Below are 26,098 nucleotides of genomic sequence, written 5' to 3'. Positions count from 1 at the left end.
CCTTCCCGTTGAGCTCCTCCTCCTCTTTCTCCTCCTGCTTCAACAACAACTGTTTAAAAGTGGACAGAGAAAAAGTAAGTAAACCAGTGAAGTGATTCATTCATGAATTGAAAACCCATTAATTAATGATCCATCCTTTGCCCAACAAATAACACTAGCAGCAGCAGCAGCAAACCCATCTCTCCTCTATCTGCTTCTTCTTCTGTACGGTTGATTCAATTCAATTCAATACTTCCCAGGTATCATTTTCCTCTCTATCTCTCTCTGTGATTGATTGATTTCCTTCCTGGGATTAGCAATGTCCGATGACCTTCTTCCTCTTCATGGCTTAAAGTTAATGCCTTTTTTGCAACCCTTTACATGGGTGTTTTTAGCTCTCTCTCTGTCTGTCTGTCTCTAATTTAGGGTTTTTATCATTGATTTTTGTTTTTCTCCTGTGGGGGGTACTCTCGACATCTTCATGTATTCAATTCCTTACTGTTCTATCGCGATCTCTGGGATTAAGCTCCTTTTGACTGAACTTGCTTTTCTTTTTTAGATTTAATTTGATAGTTCAAAAGATCTTCCTGCACACACACATACACTTTATGCAATTGATTTGTTGAACTTTAAGAGTGGAGATCATGAATGAGCTGAACAATTCATTACAGATCCAATTCACATTAAATCAACCGAGCACTGAAACTCAATTTTGAAATTGTTCTTAGATGACATATTGATATATGATATATCTTCTGTTCTACAAGGAATTAGACTCATCCTCTCCAGTTACTGAGTTTCCTACAATGGATAAAGCTTCCCCGGACTGTCCATATCCAGGATGCTTCTTCTGTGTCATGAAGGAAGGAAACCCAGGTAAGCGCAGATCAAGTATAATGAAGTTTTTCAGAGATTTACCCTCACAGGACGAAGATGGTCAAGTTCTACCCATTAGCGGTTTATGGAATACGGCCATGGCACATCCAAACGACCCTGAATTCATTGAGCTCGGTATATTCGAGTGTATGGCTGCACTCGTCTGGAAAGGATTAAAGAACCGTCGCTGGATTTCCCACGACCAAAACATATACATTCCTTACTACGCAGCTCACATAATCGGTTCGTATACAATGAACATGGAAGAATTCGCAGAAGGTGCTGTTCATGCAGGAGTTATTCCGCCTTTGGTTGAGCTTTTAAGAGGAAGATTAACTTGGGTCGAACAGAGAGTTGCGATTAGAGCTCTAGGTCATCTGGCTACCTACGCTTCTACTTTCCCAGCCGTTGCTAGTCATGAAGAGATTCTCGAGCTTTCGATTCAACTGGCGATGAGTTCGTTAGAAATTGTGTACACTCATTTCTACCAGTATGTTGATAGAAGGCTAAGTTATCATTGTGACTTGCTTACAAGGGGGATGGGTGGGGTGGAAATGGAGTCGAGGAAAGCTGAAGAATGGGCTAGTCAGTTGCAATGCTGGTCACTTCAACTGATTAATTGCTTTGCTTTTAAACCAGAGTCTCTTTCTGCTATATGTAAACCAGAGTTCTTGGTTAAACTGCCTGGCATGTGGGGAGGACTTGTGAATGAGAATTCACCGGCTGGCATTGGTTTGTTGAGGACCATTTGTCATCATAAGCTTGGTCGGGGACCTGTCGCTAGTTGTCCCGGTATTATCGAAGCTTTGTGTAATATTGCCCGTTCGTCCGATGACTGGCAATACATGGCTATTGATTGTCTTCTTTGGTTGATTCAAGACCCAAATACATGCCATAAGGTAAATCTATCATTCTCCATAGTTTTCTGTTTTCTTTTTGGAAAAACAAGTATCATTCTCAGTAGTTTTAAGATTATTATCTTCTTCCTATTTTTACATATTTGGAAACACTTTTTTTGTATAGACCTCCATATCTAGATGAAAAATCGTCTTGCTTAGATCCTATCCAGACCCAAAAAGTGTTTCCAGGGCATAGAAGTGGGCCCATTTGAAAACACTTTCTTGATTTGAATCTGGATCTACATCTAGATGTGAAATCGTCTCATCAAACGTCCTGATTGGTGTCTCACTAAATTTTATTTTCAAACGTGATCTTATCTGATTCACATCCTGATGAGATATAAGTTTATTTGGAAACACATTTTATGCCAAGTATATCCTATGGATGTGCCTGGAGATGAAACCATGTTTGGAAAAGAACTTAGCTAGACACAAATTCAAGAATTTATGGTGGTTTTTCGTCTAGATCCAGACCCATAAAGTGTTTTCAAATGGGGGCTCACAATAGCACAAAAACTTTGGTTGTTCATGTGCATTTGTGACCAATTTATGGTGATTTTCTAAATTTTTGTAAATGGTGATAAATTTTACACCTTATTTACAAAAAGTGACTCATTCTCTCTTCATCCTTAAATGAGTTCACATTATATCATTATTATTGTTCCCTTAAATGTTAACATTATTATTTAGATCTTATTTGCTAAAACACCAAAACAAATTAATTCCCTACTTATCACCTTATTTGTTCAAACTTCATTAATTTAATGATTGAAACTATGCTAAAAAATAATTATTTAAACAGGTGGTTGACAAAGCAGTACCAGCACTAATTGACCTAGCAGAGATTTCAAATCTAGGCGATCACAAAAAACTCGGAGATTCCATCGTTAACATTCTTCAGGACATCATCATTCAGTCGCCAGGACGTAATTCCATGAGCAGCCGCACCAAGGAACAGATCGAGGAAACCTTAAACTCACGAGAGAGGCTGAAATGGGAAAAGAACATGCCTAAAGACGATCTCCACATCAAACAAGCAGCCGCATTAGTGGTGAAGCTGGAAGGAAATTCCCTCTTCTCTTCCGGAAACATTTCAGGAGCAGCATCAAAATATTCCGAAGCATTAGCATTATGTCCTATGCGATCAAAGAAAGAGAGGGTAGTTTTGTACAGTAACCGAGCCCAATGTCATCTTCTGTTACAACAGCCATTGGCAGCCATAAGTGATGCCACACGAGCTCTTTGTCTACACAATCCGATCAACCGTCATGCGAAAAGCCTGTGGAGGAGAGCTCAGGCGTATGACATGCTAGGGTTAGCTAAAGAGAGTTTGCTAGACGCTATTCTGTTTATAAATGAGTGTTCTCAGTCGAGTGACCCTGATCTTACTTTAAGGCAGAATAAAGTGCCTCACTATGCAGAGCGGTTAGTTAAAAAGCAGATGCAGTCGGCTTGGCTATTTCGAGAGGCTGCTATTAAGCACGGAGGTGTTAATAACTGTGAGGGAGATGGTGGGGATATGTATGGGCAACAGACCGATGATTCTGAATGGGAGACGGCTAGTGAAAGTGAGATGGGAATCAACGAGCAGAGAGGTGGGATTGAGAACGACGATGATTGTGAGGGTGAAGGAAACAATCAAGTAGGATGAAGAACCCTAAGTTTGGGTCTTGGATTGCTGTCTGGTGTGTATTTTGTTTGGGTAATGAATGCTACAAATCTAAGTTGTTCATAAAGAAGTTGTGCTATAAATAGTTCAATTCTTTTTTCATTTATTCACTAATATTCCTTGTGTACTAATTTTGTGTGCAATTTGATGCAATGCAACAGACTTACCTTTTGGTTGTTTCAGACTTTTAGTTTTGTGGATGCAGATTATAATAGTTAGGAGGACAATTCTATATTTTTATTTTCAATTCTATTTACATCAATCCAAACAAAACCTAACCTAAATGAATTGCAAAGGCGATGGAATGAAATGAATCCGATTGGGAATGAAAAATATATATATAAAAAATCCCCATACATACACCTATCATGCTTGAGCTTCTCACGTTTCTTACACAAAAAAAAGGGGGGAAACCTCTATAATAAATTGTTCAAATACATTCAAAGTTTGTGCGCAATTAGTGCCTTCATTTCTTCAAGAAGTACATGCCATCTCTGAGCTCCAACTTCTCTTCTGCAACTAGACCAGATAAGAAGGTCTGGAGTTGCTGGAGTGATTTGTCATAAGGAGGATCTGCTATACAAAACATCTGCGCCAATAATAATTCATTCAATTTTGTTTACCTACTCTATAACAGAGCATTTTGTCATCACCTAATAATGAAACTTACCTTGAGTGTGTTATGGATTCGATCCAATGCCATGCTACCAAAATTTGTCAGCATCCCGCTAATGAATTTCTGCATTTTTAAGCCACATCATATACAGGATTAGAGGGGCAGTAGTTTCTCAAGCCAAGTAACGGAAAAGAGAAGATTGTCAAGAGTTTGACTAAACTACCAAATATTTAGACTTACCTCGAAAACAGTCATTTCTTTAAGAAGTTGATCCTCAAGAGTAGCTACTGAACTCTCTCCATCTTCATCAGCTACCAGAAGCTCCTCACATCCCCCACTGTTGGCACCCGCCCTGGTGCCTTCAGCCACACCCTCTACCAGGTTAAATATGTGGTCACTAGGTTCTGTTTCCATGGTTTCTGAAATGATTCCCTGTAAGAAAAGGGGACTTTGTATGAAACCAATAACTATTTTTTGTTCTGAATCAACAACTGCCTACCTTCCTTTAGCAAACATGGGGCAATAACTGTCCTAATAATTAGAAACCTCATATAGGGTTCAAAACCTGCTATTATACGGATTGTGAATACTAGTACTGTTTCATTTGATATATGCCAAACAAAAACCTAGCTCTTCATTTAACATTGATGATTGAACAGGGAAAATGAGGAAATTAATGAAAAAAATGCTAAGGATGTTGAGTGATTGACAAGAATTGGCAATCTAACCTTGCTAATCCAGAAGCTTATTCTTCGATTAAGTACATCAACAGGTACTCCAAGAGCAGCTGCAAGATGTTTAGACGACCAGCTGGAGGCAAACATATCAGGCTTCAAGTAATAAATTTAGATATCACATGAGATGTTCATATGTTTACCTTGTTTGATCTTGAAATTGCATAATGATTGAAGCGAGCAAAGGAGTGACCGTGAATTGAACCAATCTATCTTCAAATTGCAGCTCCAACTAAACATAAATAGTGTAAAGAACATTGCCAGTGTCAAAAAATTCATTTACCAACACATATATATATCACTCTTTACTTGACCAGTGGTGAAGATAGATTGGAATGGAATGGAGTCACTTAGGTCGTGTTTGATCTAAGGTTATTTCCAAATAACCTTGTTAGATGTAGGTTATTTGGGTAAAAAACATTAGGCGTATAAATATATAATGAAAAAAAAGATTTCAGTATTTTGGTTGATGATTTGAATGATGCGATTGTGGGTAAATTATCGATTGGATAGCAAGATATTTGAAATTAATCTCAAATAACACCATCAAATGATTCAAGACTAGGATTGTCGAACCTTGACTGTACCAAGATTCTTCTTCCAAACAAGCTTACGAGGAGTCTTGATATGATGAAACCTTTTTGCATAATCAGTCAACAAATTATCCAGAGGCAGAGGAATGTTAAGGGCTTCATCCTACAAGTTCATAAGAAACTCAACATTCAATAAATCAATAAGCAAAATACTTGGATACAGAAGAAAAATCTCTAGATGACAGAAATCCAGAAACATGATGATACCTGGATTTGTGGCCAGAAGTTTGAAGATATGATGGTGGCGCTGATAGTATCCAGAGACATGTCATTGTCCTCAATGGATTCAGCATCTGTTGCACATATAAAATAGTCAGTTAAGCCTAAAAGAGATAAAACCTACCACTAAACATTAAAATGCAAGTTAGATGAAAAAATGTTGTACCTGTTTGAGATGACTTGTTGATGGTCGCTTTTATATTAGCATTTGTTCTTTTAGAATCAATAAGATCATTAAGCATTATTTCACACTTCTGCATGCTCGTTTCTCCAAAGTGTATCTGAGAAACACTTGAACTCAATCATGAAGAAAAAAAGAGAATTTCTCAAGAGCTTAGATAACAATAGTTCTTTCTCATACCTTAAGAAGTTCCAAAGTTCGAATTTCCATGTCTATGTCATAATCCGTTTTGTTCAGAAGCTTCTCAGCCAGCATAACACGATATTCATTAATGAGTTGGTCTTTTGAACCGATAATGCCAACAATCATACCAAGAATGTCGACTTTTCTTCTATTGCTGCTACCCCTCAAGGGATCAGCCTCAACAGGATCAGGCTCCCAGCTAGGTATAAGAAAAAATTGCAAAAGGAACAAGTAATATCAAATTTAACCATGACAGTTAACCTATTAGCATTGGTAACATCAAATTACCGTAGAGCATTTATCCAAGCCTGCTTGTCATCGGTATTAATATCATCATCAAAACCAAAACTCTCTTGGCTTTCTTCATCTCTGTTTAGTTCTTCAAGAAGACTATCACCAGTGTTTCCAGGTCCACCTGCATTTGCACCAGTCCCATCTGTAAGCATGGTGACAATACATTTAATGGTATCTTTTCTCCCCTTAAGGTACTCTCTTATTGGTTCACCAACTGCTTCAAGAAAAACACCAGCAGGATCTATTGTCTTCAGAGCTTTAATGGTAGAAACATACTGGTGCAAGATATCGTTGGTTGAAGCACCAGCAGTGAGCAATCGGTACCGGAGCGCAGATATAAACGAATCAACCAGCTTTGAATGTTGTCCTGTGTATTCAAGACATTGTTTCAAGTCTTCAATGGCAGGAGAGCTGCAACATCCACGAAAATTTTCAAAACAAAATGAATTAAACCCAGAATAATCTATTGGCTTCCAAAAACATATATATCCCTCTTCTTCTTTTTTCAAAATTCTCCTGGCTAATACAATCCAAGGAGTAATCCACATAGCTACTCAGATCTTTAGGCTATCTATTATACATCGGATATGAAAAGTTTGAGGATAAACTTAACATACCTGTCAGGATAATCCACTATAATTTCAAAAAGTTTGGCTATCCTTAAATCTTGCAATGTCTCATAGGCAAAATACTCCAATCGTAAGTGCCATCTAACCAATCCTTGAGAAGGATAGTCTGTTCCGGGATAATATGACCAGGATTGTGAAGCCAAAGGTGATTTTTGACCAGGAGAAGCACTATCATAAGAACTGGAATCACCAAGGTAAACGAGAAGTTCATGCAAGAACCTCAGGGGAACAGCCTGTGCAAAATAAATGGTCATTCAATTGGAAGGTTTATTCACAAACTCTATGGATAAAAACAAACATAACAAACAAGATTCTAGCAGAAGTAGTCATAAGACATGGAATAAGACTTTAAGAAATTGGAACAATCTATGACAAACACTAAGGCCTTGTTTGATATAGGGTTATTTGAATAACCAAGTGGTTATTTCAAAATAATCTTGTTTAACGTAGGTTATTGAAAACTAGGTTATTTGGGGTTATGTAAAAAGACATTAAGGGTATAAATATATAGTAAAAAATATTTTTTTTGAGAAAATAGACATTATTCCAGTATTTTGGTTGATGATTTGAGTGATATGATTGATGAGTAAATTGTTGATTGGATAGTGGGTTAAAAATAGTCTCAAATAATCCACATCAAATAAGGCCTAAATGAAGGAGTTCATGTATTTTGGTGTAATGCAATCAAAGAAAAGAATCTTTAGCAAAAAGCAAATAATTATACCAAAATGGAAATTGTGTCTAATAATTTGAATAAAAGTTTAACGTGGAAACAACAAGATTGGATACTAAATATTTTGTGCAAGATAGAAGAGATCCCTGTAGATTACACTAAGGTTCTCAGAAAAGCACAACATAATACAATACACACAACTCTATGAATGTATATATTGGAGAAAAGTGGCCAATGTCAGCTGCACAGAAATAAGAAACAATGAAATAATATAACAAGACAAAAGAGAACCTGTATCCATTCCTTGACAGACCCCAAAACAGAACTCCTGTAGTCATCACCGGCGAGATTGTATACTTTGTCCTGCATGCAAATTTGAACAACGTGAAGCACCAGAAATGGCAAAGCTGGCGTGCTACCAACTGAAATCAACAATGCATGATCAACACTAAAGAAGAGTTGATCCAGTCACACAATAGGAAAGAAGCAACATTCTAAATACGAGCTGATAATTTGGATGCATCCTTACCTTCAAAAGCAAAAAAATGGCAGAAGCATATGCATCTTCGGTCATTGAGATAAAACCTAGATTTCGAAGATCACGTACAACAATTCCTATATTCTTCACTAGCTCACTATCTTCTAAAGGCCTTTTCTGTTGTGAGCATCCATCCGTCCCCATGTCAATATCTTTGTTGGGGAGTTCTCTTTTAACATCTACATCCATGTCATCTCTATCATCAGATTGACTATCATATCTGCCATCTCCAGCTATTGTACTTAGTTCTTCTAGCATTGATTTGAAATACCATCGCAATATTTCTACAAATATAACATTCAAGACATGATTAAGAAATTTCAGGTTTCTGTTATGTTAATATAGAAATAATCTCAAATAATGCAATCTAATATTCCAAAGGTTTGGCCTTTAACAAGAGCTGAATAGAACAGTTGAGTGGTAGTAATCACACAAGGAATGCAAAACCATAAGAAAACAGAGAGCAGAAGAAGGATGAACTCAAGAGATCAGATTCCAACATTAATGTTCTTTTACATCAAGCAACTATTTTGGTAAATCCGTTATGAAAACTCACTAAAGAGATGTGTAACAGTTTGCATAAAAGGCAGTAGATTTTCATAGCTCATGGAGAAAAGTGTACCGGGAAAATGCCTTGGAAGTGAGGAGAGAAGAGCTGTAGACACTATTAATTGATATTTAGAAAACAGTATCTTTTTTTCCGTCTCTCCACGATATCGACTGTCAAGCGTACTCTCCTTGTATGACTGCAGGGCTCGCACCAGTATAGTTAGACACTTCTCCTCAAACAACTTTTCCAGCAATAACTCTTTCAAAGCTTTACAAATGACATGCTGAACTTCATCCTTCAGCACAAGAGAACATAAAACAAGAAATATAAGCACATCAAGTAATAAGCTGGAACAGAAGTATAGCTGGGATAGAAAAGGCAACCTTGAAATCAGAACTATCGGGGATTGCTATAAAAGAAACCTTTTTTAGTTGGTTATTTTTCCATGTTTAACAGAATGTAAGGTGCCCTAAATGAGTCTCTTATGTCACTTACAGGATTCATGTTATCTTCTAAAGCTGCAAAATTCTTGTAAGCATCAAAATGCTGCCAAAACACTTTTGCTCCATTCTTCTCAAAAGTTCCCTGCAGGAAAAGAGAGTAATTACCGAATACCACAAAGATTCTAATAAAAAATACAAAAACGAATCTGTAAACAACCAACCTGCAGAGAGGCAAAGAAGTGTTGTTGTAGGGCAGATTCGAGTCCGTGCGTGAACAAAACATGAGAGTGAGAAACAAACTCTGGACCCAGAGAAGTATCGGTGTTTCCGGCGAGAAGAGATTTGGTAGCTAAGCAGAAACCTTTCCAACTTTCAGAAACTTGTTTGAGAGAATCATCGTTGAACGAATCCAAAATGTCCAATTTGCAAACGGATGAGAGGGCGTCCACCGTCATCGCAAAAGTAGCCCTAGCTTAGCAACCATAAATGAATGAATGAATGAATGTGAAGGTTCTGAACTGAAGCAAGAATTCTAGATTCTACAGAGAGAATGTCTCTCTCCGTTGTCGGTTACTATTTGCCGCCACTCCAAATGTTCAAACAGCATCAGAAGAATTCGAAGAACATGCTCTGCCTGCCCTGAGATTTCGGTAGAACTTTCAAAGACTACAAAGTGATTTATTATTATTATTATTATTATTAGCCTTTGAAGAAAATTGTTTTTTATTTCCTTTACTTTTAGTTATAAAAAATAATAATAATAATAATCTTTTTATATTTTTTATTACATTTTTATATAATAACCAAACACAAAATAATAAAATTTATATAATTTATATATATTTTATACTCTCAACCAAATAATAAACACCTATATAATTTATACTTCTCATACTTCTTACCTAATAATATTAAATGAATACATTCTTTACTAAGAAGATTTTATTTTTATTATTTTTTACTAAAAGAGAAATAATTATAAAGAATGAAACAGCATTGAAGATATTAAGAAATGTACAATTAATTAAAATATATATAAAAAAATTACCTTCTTGCAGAAGTAAAGATGAAATTGAATTTAGAATAAAGAAAATGAGTTACTTTTTTCGTTCTAGCATGAATTTTTAATATCAAATAGGGTGTTAACGAGTTAAGATAACTATGAGCGTAATTCAGTCCAATCTCAACTCGATCACGATTTCACCGAATTCGAGTCGTATTCGATTAGCTCGATATTGTAACCAAGTTCAAATTCGATCTTTATAATTTTTAGTTTACTTTATAAATTCCTTCACACATCTTTTTCCTAAACTTTTTATTTTCTCTTGGTAAATAAATTTCTCAAATTCATCATCTTTTCCTTCTTCTTTTCTCCTTTAGAATCAAAGGAGATTGGAACAAATCGATCTGTCCTTATTAGCTATTTTGATTGTTAATGGTGTACTAATCAAATTGTAAAAACATTTTTTTTCTCCAAAATGTTATATTCTTAGTTTCAATGACTTTTTCTAGTGTTTGCAAATTATAATAATTTGATCGATGATTGGAGAGAAAAAAACCAAACTCGACTCGTTTAATTGAGTCAGCTCATATAATATCGATGGCTTGTAGAGCTTTTTGAATCTAATAATAAATAATATATATATTAATATTAAAATCTAAAATTTAAAATAAATATTTTTTTTCACAATTATTTGAAAATTTAATTTTAGTTTAAGTTTTTTTCGAGTCGAACTTAACTTATAAATAAATAGTCAAGCTCGAAATCAAATTTATAATAAACTCGTTCGAACTCGAGTTCAAACTATCTTAACTCATTTTCAACCCTATTTCTACGTAGCTTTCACAAACTTAATATTTTATCATAATATTATTAATAAAATTTAATTTTTGAGTTCAAATAGTCAATTCGCTTACGACCCCTAATACAAAGACACTTAAATTTGATAATATGAATTGTGGGATTTCAATTCATTTAAGGGCCTAGCTGTAAAGTATAATAAAACAGATGGATTGGTCATTCTATAGTTCAAACTCCTGTTTCAATGAAAAAAGATTTCCTTATTAACATCTCCTTTCAATTTAATACTTTCTTAATGATAATAAAACTTCAAGACATTAAAACATTTTTAACATTTAATTTAGGCTGGAAGGCTAGTGTTTTTAACTTGAAACCACCTGTGATGCATGGGAAAATGCCAGAGAAATTATAAACATATGAGCATTACTGAGAAAAGATGATGAAGGAATTGAGAGAAACATTGGTAAGTTGAAAAACCCAAGTATAAAATATAAAGAAGGGTAACTACTCCTGCCTATGAAACCCTGTCCATCTTGTAAAGGTGGCTTTGAAGATATCACCACCACCTCCATCAGAAACAGCCATTCCTATACCAGTCTCACCTCCCATGCCAATTCCTCTGTAATACAGTCTCCACTCATCCTCCATTTGAACTAAACACGGCGATCCCACTCCTATGCTATCCCATCCACATTCCGACGCCTTCAGAATCATCCTCCTCTCAATCCTCTCCCAATTCTTCAAACCATCAGCAGACATTGCCAAACCAATGCTCCTTTTCCCTTTTCCATCCACACCTTCATAAGCCATCAAGTACTCCCCACTCTTCCTATTCCTCACCACTCTAGCATTCATCGCACCAAGTTCATCAAAACCGCCACCACCCCTTCCTAGAATTCTCCCCAATTTCACCCACTTAATCCCATCTCTTGATCTCGCCATTCCAACTGCAAAACTCCCGTTTGCTGCATCAAACGTGTGATAGTACATCCTAAGATCGCCACTTGCATGGAAAATAACTTGTGGGGAGGCAATGAACATGGAGTCCCATTCCCCATTTGACCCAACATCGAAGAGAGCTCCAGAATGGTGCTCTCCTTCAATTCTAGCCCAATGTCTTCCATCTTGGCTCATTGCCAAACCAGGCAAAGACTTGTAAACCTTATTAGAAGACACTCCAAGCCTAGACCTTTCAGGGTTTTGCAAATCGAAACCCATAGGATTATTATTATCAACCATTTCTGAGTTATACCCAATATAATAAAGCCAGTAAACAGCATTATTCGCTTTTACCTTCTCGCTTGACATGATAACTACCTCACATGGTCTTATGCTTTCTGTGTCGAACGCCCACCAATCTTTACTGCATTTCATCACCACACCCGTGTCTACGCTCGAACGGACTGGCCCGCCGCCCCTCTCCCAGTGAATTCCATTCCTCGAGACCGCCAAACCAATCGAATCGGAATTTGGTTCTCGGGTCGGACTCCCATGGTACCACATGTACCATCTCTCCTCTTCGTCTCCGAGGTACCTCTTCACCACGGGTGACCCTATTTCAGAACCATCCCATGATTCTTTTACCCCCAAATCGAACACCAGACCTGTGGAGAAGGATGATTCTGAAAATTTAACGTTTCGATTTGAACTGGGTTGATCTGGTTCTTGGACATCAGAGTTCGAATTATGCCCAGGCGTAGCGTTTCGGTTTTCTAACGAGCTATCACTCTCTGTGTTTGGCCTGATGGAGCAATGGGTAAGAAATTCGGAGCTGCCACCATTTCTAGGGTTATGAAGAGAAAGATGGATGATTTTGGATTTGAATTTGGTGAAAGACCCATAAGAGGATAAGGCGGAAGAGGAGTTTATGAGATGGATGGCGGGAGATATTAGGGTTATTGCCATGACGGATTAGAGCTTGGCCAAGAAAGTGGAGTGAGAAAGAGAACCAGGCGAAGAACGATGGTTACCTTGTAATCATTCTCCACTGAAATTTAATTTGGTTAAAAGTATAAATTAAAGAGTCACTTCCAGACACCATTACTTTACTTACTTTGGTTAAATGGAAGCAAAGAATAAAGTGTCAACCGACATAATAATATTGCAAACAATAATGTCTCTCTTATAACCATTATCCTCCTTAATATTCCAGAAGAAAAAACTGTAAGATCTTATAGATCCCTTACATTTACATAAAGGTCCAAAACCAAGGAATAAATTGAATTAGTGCAATATCTGCATTTACATAGCAAGCTCTATAAAGTATAAAACAAAACATATTCTCCATTCTCTTCTTTATAAACATGTATACCAGAGTGATCAAGACTTCACTCATCCTTGCAATCATCTTCCTCGTAGTTGAAAGGAAAGGGAACGGTCTTGAACGCCCTATACTTGCCCACATTGTTCAAATGTTCGTTCTCCAACCTGATGCAGATTTAAATTAGAACATATAGACATTGGAATATTCAATTCGCGAGAATCGTGAAAGGATTGATTGGTTACCTAAAGAAATTCCATATACCACGTCTAATGATCTCCAGAACTGCTACAACCGCAATCATGGTTTGCCTATGCATGAAAGAAACTTGGAAATTCAACACGGTCTGCATCCATGCAAATCTCAGCAGTGTGTTCAAAACCTGCAAAACAACCATATATATTATAATTAAACTTTTGGACTCTCTCAATAAGTTTTAAAGACAGAAAGAAATACTTACTATGGCTACGTAATATACGCTTTTACGTGGAATAAGGAGCTTGTCTCTTAACAATTTATTCTTAGAATTCTTTTGCAATAAACCCCAATCCATTACAATGTCCCAATACATCCCAAATGCAGTCGCTACGGCAGAGGATATCCAGGCTGCCATTCTCCAACCTGGTGCATTGTTGTTCAGAGTGAAAGCTGTTCTAAGGCTCACAGCTATAATAGTTGACAAATATTTCAGCCCGTTTACCCCTTGGTGGGGATCTCCTTCTTCAAATAACCGCCTAAGGCACTGTTGTAACATAAACATTAACTACAGCTTCTACAACGATTGATTCAGTAAAAAAAAATTAGTGGAACATGTTTGTCGACCTGAAGAAGACGCGACAAATATGGAAGGGATGCGATAATGAAGGAGGAGACTCTATAGACATCGCTAAGTTGACATGTATTTTTTCTAAGCCTGAAATCTCCCCATCCGTAATAGCAAATATAGAATTGCAGACTTCGAAGCAATTGTACCTTAATATTTCAAAACAAAAGAAAAAAACCATTAATTATCAATGGAAAATGAAGAAAAAAAAGATTAAGGCGGGTGTAGTAATTCACCTGGCTAGTTAGTTGATCAGCCAAGAAGAAGTCCGGAAGTGTAACCTTGTAGAGAGGGGCACAAATACAGTGGAATACAGATACTAGGAAGAATAATCGACTTGATCGGTAGATTATATTGAATGGACAGAGCAGTATTATTGCAAGAAACTGCATAATTGAGATCAGATAGATAGAATTGGGTAAGTTTGAGAATTTCATAAACATATATAGCCTAGATTGGCGGCTAGAAGGCTTACCACTACAAGTCCAAGAGGGACAAGTTCGGTGACAGCTTTAAAATCGGCAGTTATTTTGTCTATTTCCATGTCTAAGTTTGCAAGAACAGCGGCTAGAGCTAGAACAGCAATACTGAAGCTAACAAACATGACTTGTCTATAACCCAACTCGGTTCCTTCCTTAAAACCGAATATGAATGAATAATTCACTCGATATCGTCTCCAGAAGTATATATTTCCAGCATACATTAGCATGTGGATAACCAAGAATCCAAATAAGCTGCAAATGCACAACAACAAGGGTTTTGAATACCAAAAACAATAACAATGCAATGGTTCAAGTAATTAGATTTTCCTGTAGTACCTGTAAAGGGGAAAGAGGTTGTTCATGTACTGATCCTTCCCCTCGTGGTCCAAGATGTTGCGAGTGCGTATGATAAGAACGAGCGCTACTATGAGCGCCAGAGTGCAACCTACCAACAGCCCTGCAAATTACAGATTCAGTGTGAGCAAACAAATAACAAAACACTTTTGTTTATGTTTGTTTGGTTTGGAAATACCTAAAGAGAATGTCACCCTATGCCTTTCTCTCTTTGCCTTTGGTCTTAAGATGTTCATTCCTATGCTGCGGTTAGAGTTTGCGAAATGCTTGATGAATGCCGCTTCTACTCTCTCCATAAGCTTGCTCAACTGAGGAAAATTGATTATAAATACACAAACAAAGAAAATAAATTTTTGAGAACTGAATTATTCATCTACTACCTCATCAGAATTTCCAAGGTAAGAGTTATCAATCATCTTCATGTAAGTTTTTGATGCACATCTCGAGGCTATCTGTAAGAAAAAAAAACAATAAAAATTGATCAAACATGGAATAAGATTGAAATGAAACCAACCCATTAAAGAGATTGATATAGAATAATTCTTTACCTTGTCATATTTCTTCATGATCTTTGAGAAAGCTAGTATGTTCAAGAAGCTGTTGAATTAATTCGTCAAAAACAATGCAACATGAATAAGAAAAATTATTATGGCAAAAGCTTATTAAGAGTAAGAATATTACCTATAGCTCTTGAGCAGCCGAAGCTTGTGATAGAACACAACAAAGGCCTTCTTGAGCATGTCTTCGATCTTGATAAGGTTATCCTGGTTGAACTTCAAATCTTCCTGGCCAGGAACCTTAAGGAATCCTTTGAGAGTCGAGCGAGGTGTGTCTAGAGTAGTGTTTATCTTCACATGGTTAAGAATTTCTAATGGAGCTGGCCTTGGCCTGTGTTGGTTCTTGTCAATTGATGATGGTGGCTTAATCGTCTCTTTGACAGCTTCAGGTTTATCACCTGATGATGTTGACCCTTCACCATGGCTGCTCGAACTCGAACTTGAACCAGAACCAACTTCCTCAATCACAGTCATTGAATTACATCCTGCAAATATATATATATATATATCCTCCATTAAAATGAATAACAAAAAACTGATAATAATAATAATAATAATAGGAAGAAGAAGAATAACGCGTCTTACTGCTGCTAGCCCTGTTAGCTTCAGATGGAGCAGTAGAGGACATGGCGGCTGTTGAAGCAGCGACATCTGAAGCCAAACGAACAATCTGGCCCGAATCCTCAAATGGGATTTGAAGTTTGTCTACTTTGATTCGAAAGGCAATGAATGCATCCATTTGTGTGTTAATCGTTTCCGCTTCCTTCATCACCTCATCGACTTTCGTCTTGTAAAACTTCACCACCTTATTAAACTCACTGTCTAGTCTCCGAAAGTAAGCAGTCTCGTGATCTCCTCCCCCTTCATCATCAGCCGCCATTAAAAAAGTCTGGAAGTTCCCCTCTCCTCCCGACTGTGAATGAACGAATATGACTTGATTTTCGATGTCAGATCTATCGACGGGAGGAGCGTTGTTGTTTCCTCTCTGGGTTAATCCGCTAAAGGCTCTGTAAAGTGTAAGCTTCCTCCGGAGGCCGGATTCAGATGCAGGTCGTTTGAACGATGGTCGGTCTTTTTCCTTATGTATGTGTATCTCTTTCAAAAGGGTTTTAAGAAAATCGTAATCCATGTATGCTTCTTGCCATTCTGGCACCATTTGTGACTTGAATTCCTTGCCAAACTTCATGTTTGTATATAGATTATTTTGATACCAACCCAACAACAATAGCAATTAACAGAAGAAGAAGAACTGAAGAATTGAAGAAGAAGATATGAAGAAAACAGAACGATGGAGATTCCTCTTACCAATACATATGTTTAAATACTATTTTTTTTTCAAGCCCTGCACTTTTGACTGTACGTAAGAATACTCAAGGAGGAAGAGGTGTGTTTGTTTGAAAAGCTAACCACAATATATATGGTGAAAATTCATTTATTTCATTTTCTTCTTATTTATGAAAATTTATCCCAAAATGTTATGAAATACCAAAATTATAAAACTATTCCAAAAATATTATTTTTACCAAATTTGAATAACAAACAAGACCTATGTTTTCACCGTATACATGAAAAATAAAAGGAGGGAGTAGTTTTGAAGGAAGGAAGGAGGAAGGGATCTCCTTTTACGCGTTTATATATATTATTAAAGATAATGGTTTTAACATATTTTTTTCATTGAAGATATTTATAATTTTAAAAAATAGTGTAGAAGAAAATTAAATATAAAAATAATACAGTATTATATTAATTTAATTAATTTTAAAAAATGAACCAATAAATATCCTAAATGACACCAGATCAAACCCACTCTTATTTATTAATTGAAAATAGGGAAATGAATCTAATAAATTAGTTTAAGCAACAAAAAACAAATATTCTAAAAATAAATAAATAAATGGGGAGATGAACCTGTCTTTAAAATTGACTTTGGGCTTTAATATTTGAAGATTGAAAAACATTAGAAGAGACCGCGGTTAGTTACAGTGATAGAACCATCCACTTGAAGAAAACATATACAAAAAATTGAAATAAGAAAACAATGTTCCTGAATATGTCAAAACTCAATTTGGTTTCGTTATCACGTACGTACGGTGGTCTTCTCAATCTCACCCTGTAATTAATTTAATTAGTTTGTTATATATTCCACAATAACCGCAATGTTCTATTTAATTATAAAAATAATAAAGGAAAAACTTCACTGTGTTGTTGAGAAAGACTAAGACCAAGTTTTATTATATATTGAAAATGTCCTGAATTTATAAGTAAACTGTAAAAAAAAATACATTAAATTTTGACCTTGATTGAAATAATAGAATATCAATCCTTTAAATTATTCCAACACCATCTGCACAAATTTAAAATATTATTACTCAATTTGAATGAATAATCCACCACCGACATTAAACATACTATTAAAAGTCACAATCATTTTAGTTATAATTTTAAAAAAATAAAAATTGTTTAGATTCTGTATTTAAAATTTTATATTGTGCTATAAAAGTTTAAATTGATAAGCAAAATAGGTGATTCCTAAATCCTAAGTCTCAAATTTGATCATATTGGAGTAATTTGTGTCTAATAATAAAAGTATTGAATTTGTTTTTTTTATTTGTTAAATATAAAAAACTACTATAATTATATCGTCATAATTTTTACTTTAACTTAAAGGTTCTAAATAGAAATTGAATTATCATAATTGACCTTTTAAGTACCTATTTGATTTTTACTGCTTGAACTAATATAATTAGTTTATTAAATTAAAGTGGGATAATTGAATTAATTTTATAATTTAAAAGAAAAATAAAAAATAATAGATTGTGACATATTAGTTCATGCTAGTTTCAAAAAATACATCATTTTTCCAAGCAAATAAGAATTTGATAATTTCTTTTATATTTAAAAGATTGTCCTAATTACACTTATAAGTGACAAAGTTATATTGATGAATTATATATATATATATATATATATATATATATATATATATATATTATATATGAGTAATGATAGGGAACGCGAATTTGGAGCCGCGAAAGTCCGTGAATATTGGATATTCTGTTTAATCACAGGATATTCTCTACTCTCTTGTTAATTTATTTCTCTCACTCTCATTTATCTCTCATCTCTTTCATTAATTATTTTCCCTCTTCTCTCCCACTAATTAATTTATTTCCTCTATTAATTAATTTATCTCGATTATTAATTAATTTATCATTTTCTTTTTCCGATTTATTAATCTATTTTCTCGGTAGATATTAAGTTTTTTTATTAATAATTATTAAAAATATTTTTTTAATTATAAACCCTAAACCCTAAACTATAAATTCTAAATCTTAAATCCTAAACCCTAAACTCTCATTTCTTTTTTCTTTTTCTTATTATTTTTTCATATTTTTTTAGTTTTATTTCTTATAAATGTTTATCTAATATTTTTATTCTCACGAAATTTTTTTCACTCATTTCTTTAATAAATTCATAATTCAATTAAATATAGATAAGAGATATTAATTATGGTTTAAGATTTAGGGTTTAGAATTTAGGGTTTATAGATTATGGTTTAAATAAATTAATTAGAGAGAGATAAATTAATTAATTCATAAAGAAGAGAAATTAAGAGAGAAATTAATTAACAAGAAGAGAGAGAAATTAATTATTAAGATGAGAGAAATTAATTAATAAAAGAAGATAGAATATTACGTGTTTTATGAGAATATTCTATTTTAGCGGACTTTCGCGGCCCGCGTTCCCTATCATTACTCATTATATCTTTTAGGAAAAAAGCTCACTTAGACATATGTACTTGTACAACTAGCTCACTTAGACGTATGTACTAATAAAAGATCATGTTTAATGTACTATCAAAAATTGGCTCATTTAGCCTCTTTTAGTAACCATGGTTAATCTTTATTTTTAAATTTATATATTTATTAATTAAATATTAATATATTTTCTCTCTCCTTCTTTTTCATTAATTAAACTAGATAATTTATTTTATTCTTAAATTTTTTATTATTTTAATATTAATTTCTCTTTTATATTTCATCTTTTTTTATTAGTTTTTATTTCTCATATTTCTTAAATTCTCATTTTTTTTAAAAAAATTTAACAACTTATTTATGAATTTTATGTTTTATTGTAATATTTTTTTGAAGGGTTTTTTCTTATTTAATTTAATATAATAAAAATGAAAAAGGGTTTTTTCTTATTTAGTTTAATATAAATAATAATGAAATTAATAATTTTTTATTTAATTTTTATTCACGACTTATATTAGTAGTAAATGAATTATTTTGTCTAATATTTGATTATTACTCTTTTGGTGTTTGATGAATGAGTTTTTATTATTATTCAATTATTAATTATTAATTAATTTATTTTTGTGTTAAAGGATTTTTATTGTTGAAAAAATTTTCATTGTTATATTCAATTATTGGGATCAAACAATTTTAAAATAATTAATAATTAATATGAATATAAAAAAAATATATAAAAAAGAAGAAGAAATATAGAGTTAAAATAATTAATGATGAATGGTCATATATATATGTATAATAAAATTAAAATAATCAATCATAAATACTCGTATAGAAATAATAAAAAATTATAAAAAAGATAAAAATATAGGGTTCTTTTATTAATAATAAATGAAATAATAAATGAAAAGAAATGAGAGAGAAAATATATTAATATTTAATTAATAAATATATAAATTTAAAAATAAAAGTTAACCATGGTTACTAAAAGAGGCTAAATGAGCCAATTTTTAATAGTACGTACGTTTAAATGACCTTTCATTAGTACATACGTTTAAGTGAGCTAGTTGTACAAGTACATACGTCTAAGTGAACTTTTTTCCTATCTTTTATCTATATTTAGTTAAATTATGAATTTATCAAAAAAATGAGTGAAAAAAATTTAGTGAGAATAGAAATATTAGATAAATATTTATAAGTAATAAAACTAAAAAAATATGAAAAAATAATAAGAAAAAGAAAAAAGAAAGGAGAGTTTAGGGTTTATGATTTAAGATTTAGAATTTAGGGTTTAGAGCTTAGGGTTTAGAGCTTAGGGTTTAGAATTTAGGGTTTATAATTTAAAAAATATTTTTAATATTTATTCATAAAAAAACTTAATATCTACGGAGAAAATAGATTAATAAATCGGAAAAAGAAAATGATAAATTAAATAATAATCGAGATAAATTAATTAATAGAGGAAATAAATTAATTAGTGGGAGAGAAGAGAGAAAATAATTAATGAAAGAGATGAGAGATAAATGAGAATGAGAGAAATAAATTAACAAGAGATGAGAGAATATTCTGTGATGAAACAGAATATCCAATCGCCGACTTTTGCGGCCCCAAATTCGCGTTCCTGTCATTGCTCTATATATATATATATATATATATATATATATATATATATATATATATATATATATATATATATATATATATATATATATATATATATATATATATATATATATAGATAGATATATATATATATATATAGATAGATATATATATATATATATAGCATGAAGTTTGTGCATGATAATTAAATTTTAGTACTGTGCACATGAACCATGTAGAAATGATAAATAATTAAATGTGGGAGTAGGTGTGAAATAAAAACATTATAATTAGTTATAAAAGACAAAACTACTGAAACGATAAGATTAAGGCAACTGAGATGAATTGAATATTATCATAACTAATTAATTAATTAATTGAACAGCTAGCATGCAATCTATTATTATTATTATTATTATTATTATTATTATTATTATTATTATTATTATTATTATTATTATTATTATTATATTCCAAAAGATAAAAGGGTACAAGAGTAAAAGGCAATCTGGTGGCATGCCCACCAAAGTTGATCTATCCTTTTTTTTTTCTAAAATACTTCAATGTGCAAAGGCCAAAGAGGCCCACGCTCATTTTTCTATTTAATTAATATATATATATATATATATATATATATATATATATATATATATATATATATATATATATATATATATATTATTTTGATTAAAAACATCTAAATTGAATTTACAAATGTGAGATTTTTACTAATAGAATATATATTTTAAATATATATATGATGAGTTTATATTAAATTTAAATTCAATTTCAAATAATCCAAAATAATTAAATATTTAATTATAGTTATCATTTATAAACGTGTCTTAATAGATTTGTTAACAGAAAGAAACAAGAGAGGCACTTTCAACCTATATTATAACCTATTACTATCTATATGATTTTATTATGAAGCAGATTTAATTTAATAATTAATACCAAACAAACTCTAATCAACTTTAATTGATGTATGGTCAAAAGTCTTAATCATAACACCCTTATTCATCATCTGTTGAGATTGAATTGAATTTATATTTTTTACGAAAAAATAATTTGGGGGACTTTGTCACATTTATTTGTTTTTATTATTATTTTGTTTCTGTTTCAAGAAAAAAATATTGACTATATATATTATTAGGAGCCATTGAAGAAATAAATTAAATTAGTAGTATGTCAAAGTTTGAAAAGGTGAAGCACATAATCTATAACAATTTCAATTACTATGGATGATTGAGAATCAAGATGGATTGTGTTTTTTCCTTCATTTAATCTTTGAGTTATTCTTTTTAGGATATATTTTTTTTTATATTTTGATGGCATTCTTTTTCAAACTTCTAAAAGAAAAGTACAAGTTAAAATCTTCTTTCTAGTTAGGTAATATGTAATAATTAATTAATTATGTATGATTTTCATTTTAAATATATAGACAACATCTTGTTTTGACTCATTAATAATGGTCATTTATGAATATTTTGTGATGCATTGTCAAAGGTGTTTACAATTTATTTATTTATTTATTATCATTATGATTAATGATCCACCCCTGACCTTTTTATTTCACCATATTTTTCAACCTATATGCATGGCATGGGTTGGTAGAATAGACCAATAATAGGACGTGTGATGAAAAATATAATTAATGAGTCACTTACATTTGATTTATTTAATTATTAACTTATACTATTTACTATATCCAAGTTAAGAATATGACTTTAACAGTCCCACAATTCAAATTTTAAGTTTTCAAAATTAAATATTTTTTGTTTTTTTTTATTTCACTTGAATGTTATATTGAAAACATATTATAGTTTTGTATTAAAATTAATAAAAGTATTATAGTTGGTTAAATTCTATAAAAACGTCATTAAAGTAATGGGTTCCAATCTTTTATAAAATAAAATTTCTTTTTCTAAGGGTCCGGAAAAGGCGAAGGCTTAAGTCTAACTCGCCTCACCATGGGCTAGCCTAAAGCTCACATTAAAAATATCACAATAAAATGAATTATTAAAATATAACAATAAAATGAATTATGATAGAAATAACTTGTCAAGAGGTTCAAGACTACAATAGTTTTTTATTCTAAAGTTTTGATTTGGAGCTTACACATTGTTAATGTTTTTTTTTTTTTTTTTTTTGATTTTGTTACTGTTTTGATTAATAATTTATGATTACTAATTCCATATATATTATATAACATTAAGTTATTGTTTAAAATTAAAGTGTCTGAGACTTTGGAATTATTTTCATCTCTAGAGTTTTTATTTGGACAGAGTTCACACATTGTTGTTTTCTATGTTTTATTAATAATTTATAATTAATCTATTAAAATTTATAATCACTAGGTTTAAAAATAAATATCATAATTATAATTTTTTTATAAGAAATTAATTCTCATTAAATCAAATATATGAGTTACATATTGAATAATAATTTACAAATAAAAGAAACTAACATTTAAAAAATAATATTTAAACATTATAAAAAAATTTTATAAAAATTAATATTATAATTAAACTAATACACCAATCACACAATTTTTTAGGTAACTCCAAATGATAAACTCATTTAAATTCAATAATAACGAAGGATGAATGAGAGCAAGACGAACAAATCAAAAAATCTCTAACCAGAATTCTGTGTAGCAATAAAATTTATCTCTGCTGCCCGAGGGTTGTTAACCAACGCCAAAAACAATTATGCCAAATAATAACTGACCATATACAAAGATGGTTAAAATAGAGAGAAACCCATCAAAATTAGTAAAAGACACCCATAAAGGGTATTGAGAGGAAAGATTAATTCCAAAAACTACTTAAAAGAAAATTAAAAAACAACTCCAGATTCGACAACATCATCTCATTTGCTGATTTGATGCAAAGAATAAAATAAATACGGACCCGAGAAATAGTCACCAACACAATTGAAGGGTATGAAGTATGAACAACATACAACCCACTAAAGATTGATAGTATTATTATTATTCGGATTACAAAAATTTGAGATGACAAATCGATCTGGCTAAATTGATTGTTGTACCGAACAAAACACAACACTAACTCAAATCTGAATGGTAGGAATATAAACAATGCCCTCCAAAAAGGGTAATAAATAAGATGACTCAACCTCTTTATATATATATATATATATATATATATATATATATATATATATATATATATATATATATATATATATATATATATATATATATATATATATATATATATATATATATATATGAGAGAGTAAACAAAGGTTGATCCTTCCCCAAAATAAAAAATGTTATAATATAAGCTCTAACTTACAAACCTAATAATAGAAGTATAAAACTTTAACTTAATATAAGTTTATATTTTAAATTTATATTTATATAAAGGGAAGACATTCTAATCATATAATTTTAAAATTTTGTATTATTTTCTTATAAAATAATTTTAAGATATTTTTTTCACCCTATGATATCTCTACCTTTGACCTCATTCCTCACTCACTCACTTCACAAAATTACTTATTTATCCATACCACCTTTATATATTTATTTTTCTTATTTTATTTACTTTACTTATTTTATTTTATTATTAAAATTTTCTTATCATTAATTATAATTAATTAATTTTTAATATTTATTTTATTTTATTTATTTAATTAAAAATACAAAATATTTTTTTTTATATTATAATTATTTAATATATATAAAATGTTGAAGTGTGTACTAATTTAATAAAATATAAATATTTAATATTTTATTATATTAATTATATATATATATATATTAAAATACTTATAAAAAAAATAATTAAAAGATTTTTTACTTTATAAATAAAAAATATAAAGTCTTTAAAATATTATATATTAATAATTAATCCAATTAAATATAATGTTTTACTTAATAATATATTAGGTAACATTGCATAATAAGATTTAACGTAAAATTTTACCGAAATAAGAAAACATAAAAAAAAATAAAAAATATTTGAAGAAAACCGATATAAAGAATATTAAATAAAAAAAAAAGATATTGGAAAATAATTAATTAAATTTAATGAATAAGAAAAATATAATAATAAAATTAAATAAGTAAAGTTAATTTAAATAATTAAATAAATAAAATAAAAAATATAAATATATAAAAGTGATTGAGATAAATAGGTAATTTTGGGGTTGGTAAAGAATAGAACTGGGTAGGAATGTCATAGTGGGAAGAGAAGCAATTTACCTAAATTATATGCTAGGATTTAGATAATATAATATATTATTATCTCTATAATTATATGTTTTAGTTCATATGTTTTTAGTAAATAGTGTTAAATACCCACCTATGTTTTAAATTTTGGTTTCATTATAAATGAGTAAGAATATCATGTTGATCAATAAACTTACCTAATATATATATATATATAATTATAAATTAAATTTTAGAATTACAAGTACTTTAGAGATTAAAGCGTTCTTATTTCATATCTATTTTCATATTTATGAATAGAGTTCTCTTGTTGAGACCTTACCCCAAATCAGTTGTATATATGATTGCAATGAATGAGATGGATGGTGTAAAATGTAGAATAAGGATGAGTTAATTAGTGCATAATATTCAAAATAATAATACATGGTCGATAATGACGAGTCGAATGTGAGCAAAATACTCAATGTGATGGTTGATAACGACTAGTCAAGATGAAGCAAAATACACCTAGTATGGGTAGGTGGTGGTCAATCATCGAAGAGTTGATGTGCAAAATGAGATATTCATAGTGAGGTAATGGTCGATTATATGACAAGTTGGATGAAATAAAATGTCCAAAGTGAGGCCAGGTAGATGGGTCAATAGTATGAAGACTTGTTATTGCATAGTATTCTCGGGTCGGACTCCCATGGTACCACATGTACCATCTCTCGTCTTCGTCTCCACCACGGGTGACCCTATTTCAGAACCATGCCATGATTCTTTTTTATTCCCAAATCGAACACCAGATCTCGAGAGAAGGATGATTCTGAAAATTTAACGTTTCGATTTGAACTGGGTTGATCCTGTTCTTGGACATCAGAGTTCGAATTATGTCCAGGCGTAGCGTTTCGGTTTTCTAACGAGCTATCACTCTTGTGTTTGGCCTGGTGGAACAATGGGTAAGAAATTCGGAGCTGCCACCATTTCTAGGGTTATGGAGAGAAAGATGGATAATTTTGGATTTGAATTTGGATTTGGTGAAAGACCCATAAGAGGATAAGGCGGAAGAGGAGTTTATGAGATGGATGGCGGGAAACATTAGGGTTATTGCCATGACGGATTAGAGCTTGGCCAAGAAAGTGGAGTGAGAAAAAGAACCAGGCGAACGATGGTTACCTTGTAATCAATCATTCTCCACTGAAACTTAA

At 31.7% G+C, this 26,098-nt stretch overlaps 4 protein-coding genes across 4 annotated transcripts; 1 reads left to right on the top strand and 3 right to left on the bottom strand.

The window, feature by feature from the left end:
- Positions 1-3,605, top strand: LOC124927342. Its single transcript, XM_047467747.1, has 3 exons — positions 1-239; positions 747-1,754; positions 2,557-3,605. The coding sequence occupies exons 2-3, from the start codon at positions 786-788 to the stop codon at positions 3,403-3,405; spliced, it is 1,818 nt and encodes a 605-aa protein (XP_047323703.1). The 5' UTR covers positions 1-239; positions 747-785; the 3' UTR covers positions 3,406-3,605.
- A 137-nt stretch (positions 3,606-3,742) lies between these two features.
- On the bottom strand, positions 3,743-9,727 carry LOC124927341 (anaphase-promoting complex subunit 2). Its single transcript, XM_047467746.1, has 16 exons — positions 9,298-9,727; positions 9,129-9,218; positions 8,706-8,928; positions 8,075-8,367; positions 7,837-7,908; positions 6,861-7,105; positions 6,238-6,654; positions 5,947-6,148; positions 5,752-5,866; positions 5,574-5,659; positions 5,350-5,469; positions 4,917-5,005; positions 4,768-4,849; positions 4,280-4,471; positions 4,094-4,162; positions 3,743-4,012 (listed from the first exon to the last, which is right to left on the bottom strand). The coding sequence occupies exons 1-16, from the start codon at positions 9,529-9,531 to the stop codon at positions 3,890-3,892; spliced, it is 2,652 nt and encodes an 883-aa protein (XP_047323702.1). The 5' UTR covers positions 9,532-9,727; the 3' UTR covers positions 3,743-3,889.
- Positions 9,728-11,275: 1,548 nt separating this feature from the next.
- Positions 11,276-26,019, bottom strand: LOC124924129. Its single transcript, XM_047464205.1, has 2 exons — positions 25,919-26,019; positions 11,276-12,702 (listed from the first exon to the last, which is right to left on the bottom strand). Exons 1-2 carry the CDS (start codon positions 26,002-26,004, stop codon positions 11,382-11,384), a joined length of 1,407 nt encoding a protein of 468 aa, XP_047320161.1. The 5' UTR covers positions 26,005-26,019; the 3' UTR covers positions 11,276-11,381.
- On the bottom strand, positions 12,954-16,593 carry LOC124924128 (phosphate transporter PHO1 homolog 3-like). Its single transcript, XM_047464204.1, has 11 exons — positions 15,939-16,593; positions 15,478-15,838; positions 15,177-15,393; positions 14,975-15,104; positions 14,779-14,899; positions 14,436-14,694; positions 14,197-14,346; positions 13,960-14,109; positions 13,598-13,879; positions 13,383-13,519; positions 12,954-13,304 (listed from the first exon to the last, which is right to left on the bottom strand). The coding sequence occupies exons 1-11, from the start codon at positions 16,537-16,539 to the stop codon at positions 13,205-13,207; spliced, it is 2,508 nt and encodes an 835-aa protein (XP_047320160.1). The 5' UTR covers positions 16,540-16,593; the 3' UTR covers positions 12,954-13,204.
- Positions 26,020-26,098: the final 79 nt, after the last annotated feature.

This window comes from Impatiens glandulifera, chromosome 2, assembly GCF_907164915.1.
Source record: "Impatiens glandulifera chromosome 2, dImpGla2.1, whole genome shotgun sequence".
In the NCBI taxonomy this organism is placed as follows: domain Eukaryota; kingdom Viridiplantae; phylum Streptophyta; class Magnoliopsida; order Ericales; family Balsaminaceae; genus Impatiens; species Impatiens glandulifera.
This window is presented reverse-complemented; position numbering and strand designations above follow the sequence as displayed.

Excerpts from the sequence above, each read along its gene's own strand:
- LOC124927342 (XM_047467747.1), top strand. The coding sequence starts at position 786 with ATGGATAAAGCTTCCCCGGACTGTCCATATCCAGGATGCTTCTTCTGT. Across the intron at positions 1,755-2,556 it reads ACCCAAATACATGCCATAAG|GTGGTTGACAAAGCAGTACC; the intron begins GTAAATCTATCA and ends TTATTTAAACAG.
- LOC124927341 (XM_047467746.1), bottom strand. The coding sequence starts at position 9,531 with ATGACGGTGGACGCCCTCTCATCCGTTTGCAAATTGGACATTTTGGAT. Across the intron at positions 5,006-5,349 it reads AGAATCTTGGTACAGTCAAG|TTGGAGCTGCAATTTGAAGA; the intron begins GTTCGACAATCC and ends ATTTATGTTTAG. Across the intron at positions 4,013-4,093 it reads GAATCCATAACACACTCAAG|ATGTTTTGTATAGCAGATCC; the intron begins GTAAGTTTCATT and ends TTATTGGCGCAG.
- LOC124924128 (XM_047464204.1), bottom strand. The coding sequence starts at position 16,539 with ATGAAGTTTGGCAAGGAATTCAAGTCACAAATGGTGCCAGAATGGCAA. Across the intron at positions 15,105-15,176 it reads ACCTTGGAAATTCTGATGAG|TTGAGCAAGCTTATGGAGAG; the intron begins GTAGTAGATGAA and ends AATTTTCCTCAG. Across the intron at positions 14,900-14,974 it reads TAGGGTGACATTCTCTTTAG|GGCTGTTGGTAGGTTGCACT; the intron begins GTATTTCCAAAC and ends TGTAATTTGCAG.
- LOC124924129 (XM_047464205.1), bottom strand. The coding sequence starts at position 26,004 with ATGGCAATAACCCTAATGTTTCCCGCCATCCATCTCATAAACTCCTCT. Across the intron at positions 12,703-25,918 it reads GGGTCTTTCACCAAATCCAA|ATTCAAATCCAAAATCATCC; the intron begins ATTCAAATCCAA and ends GTCTTTCACCAA.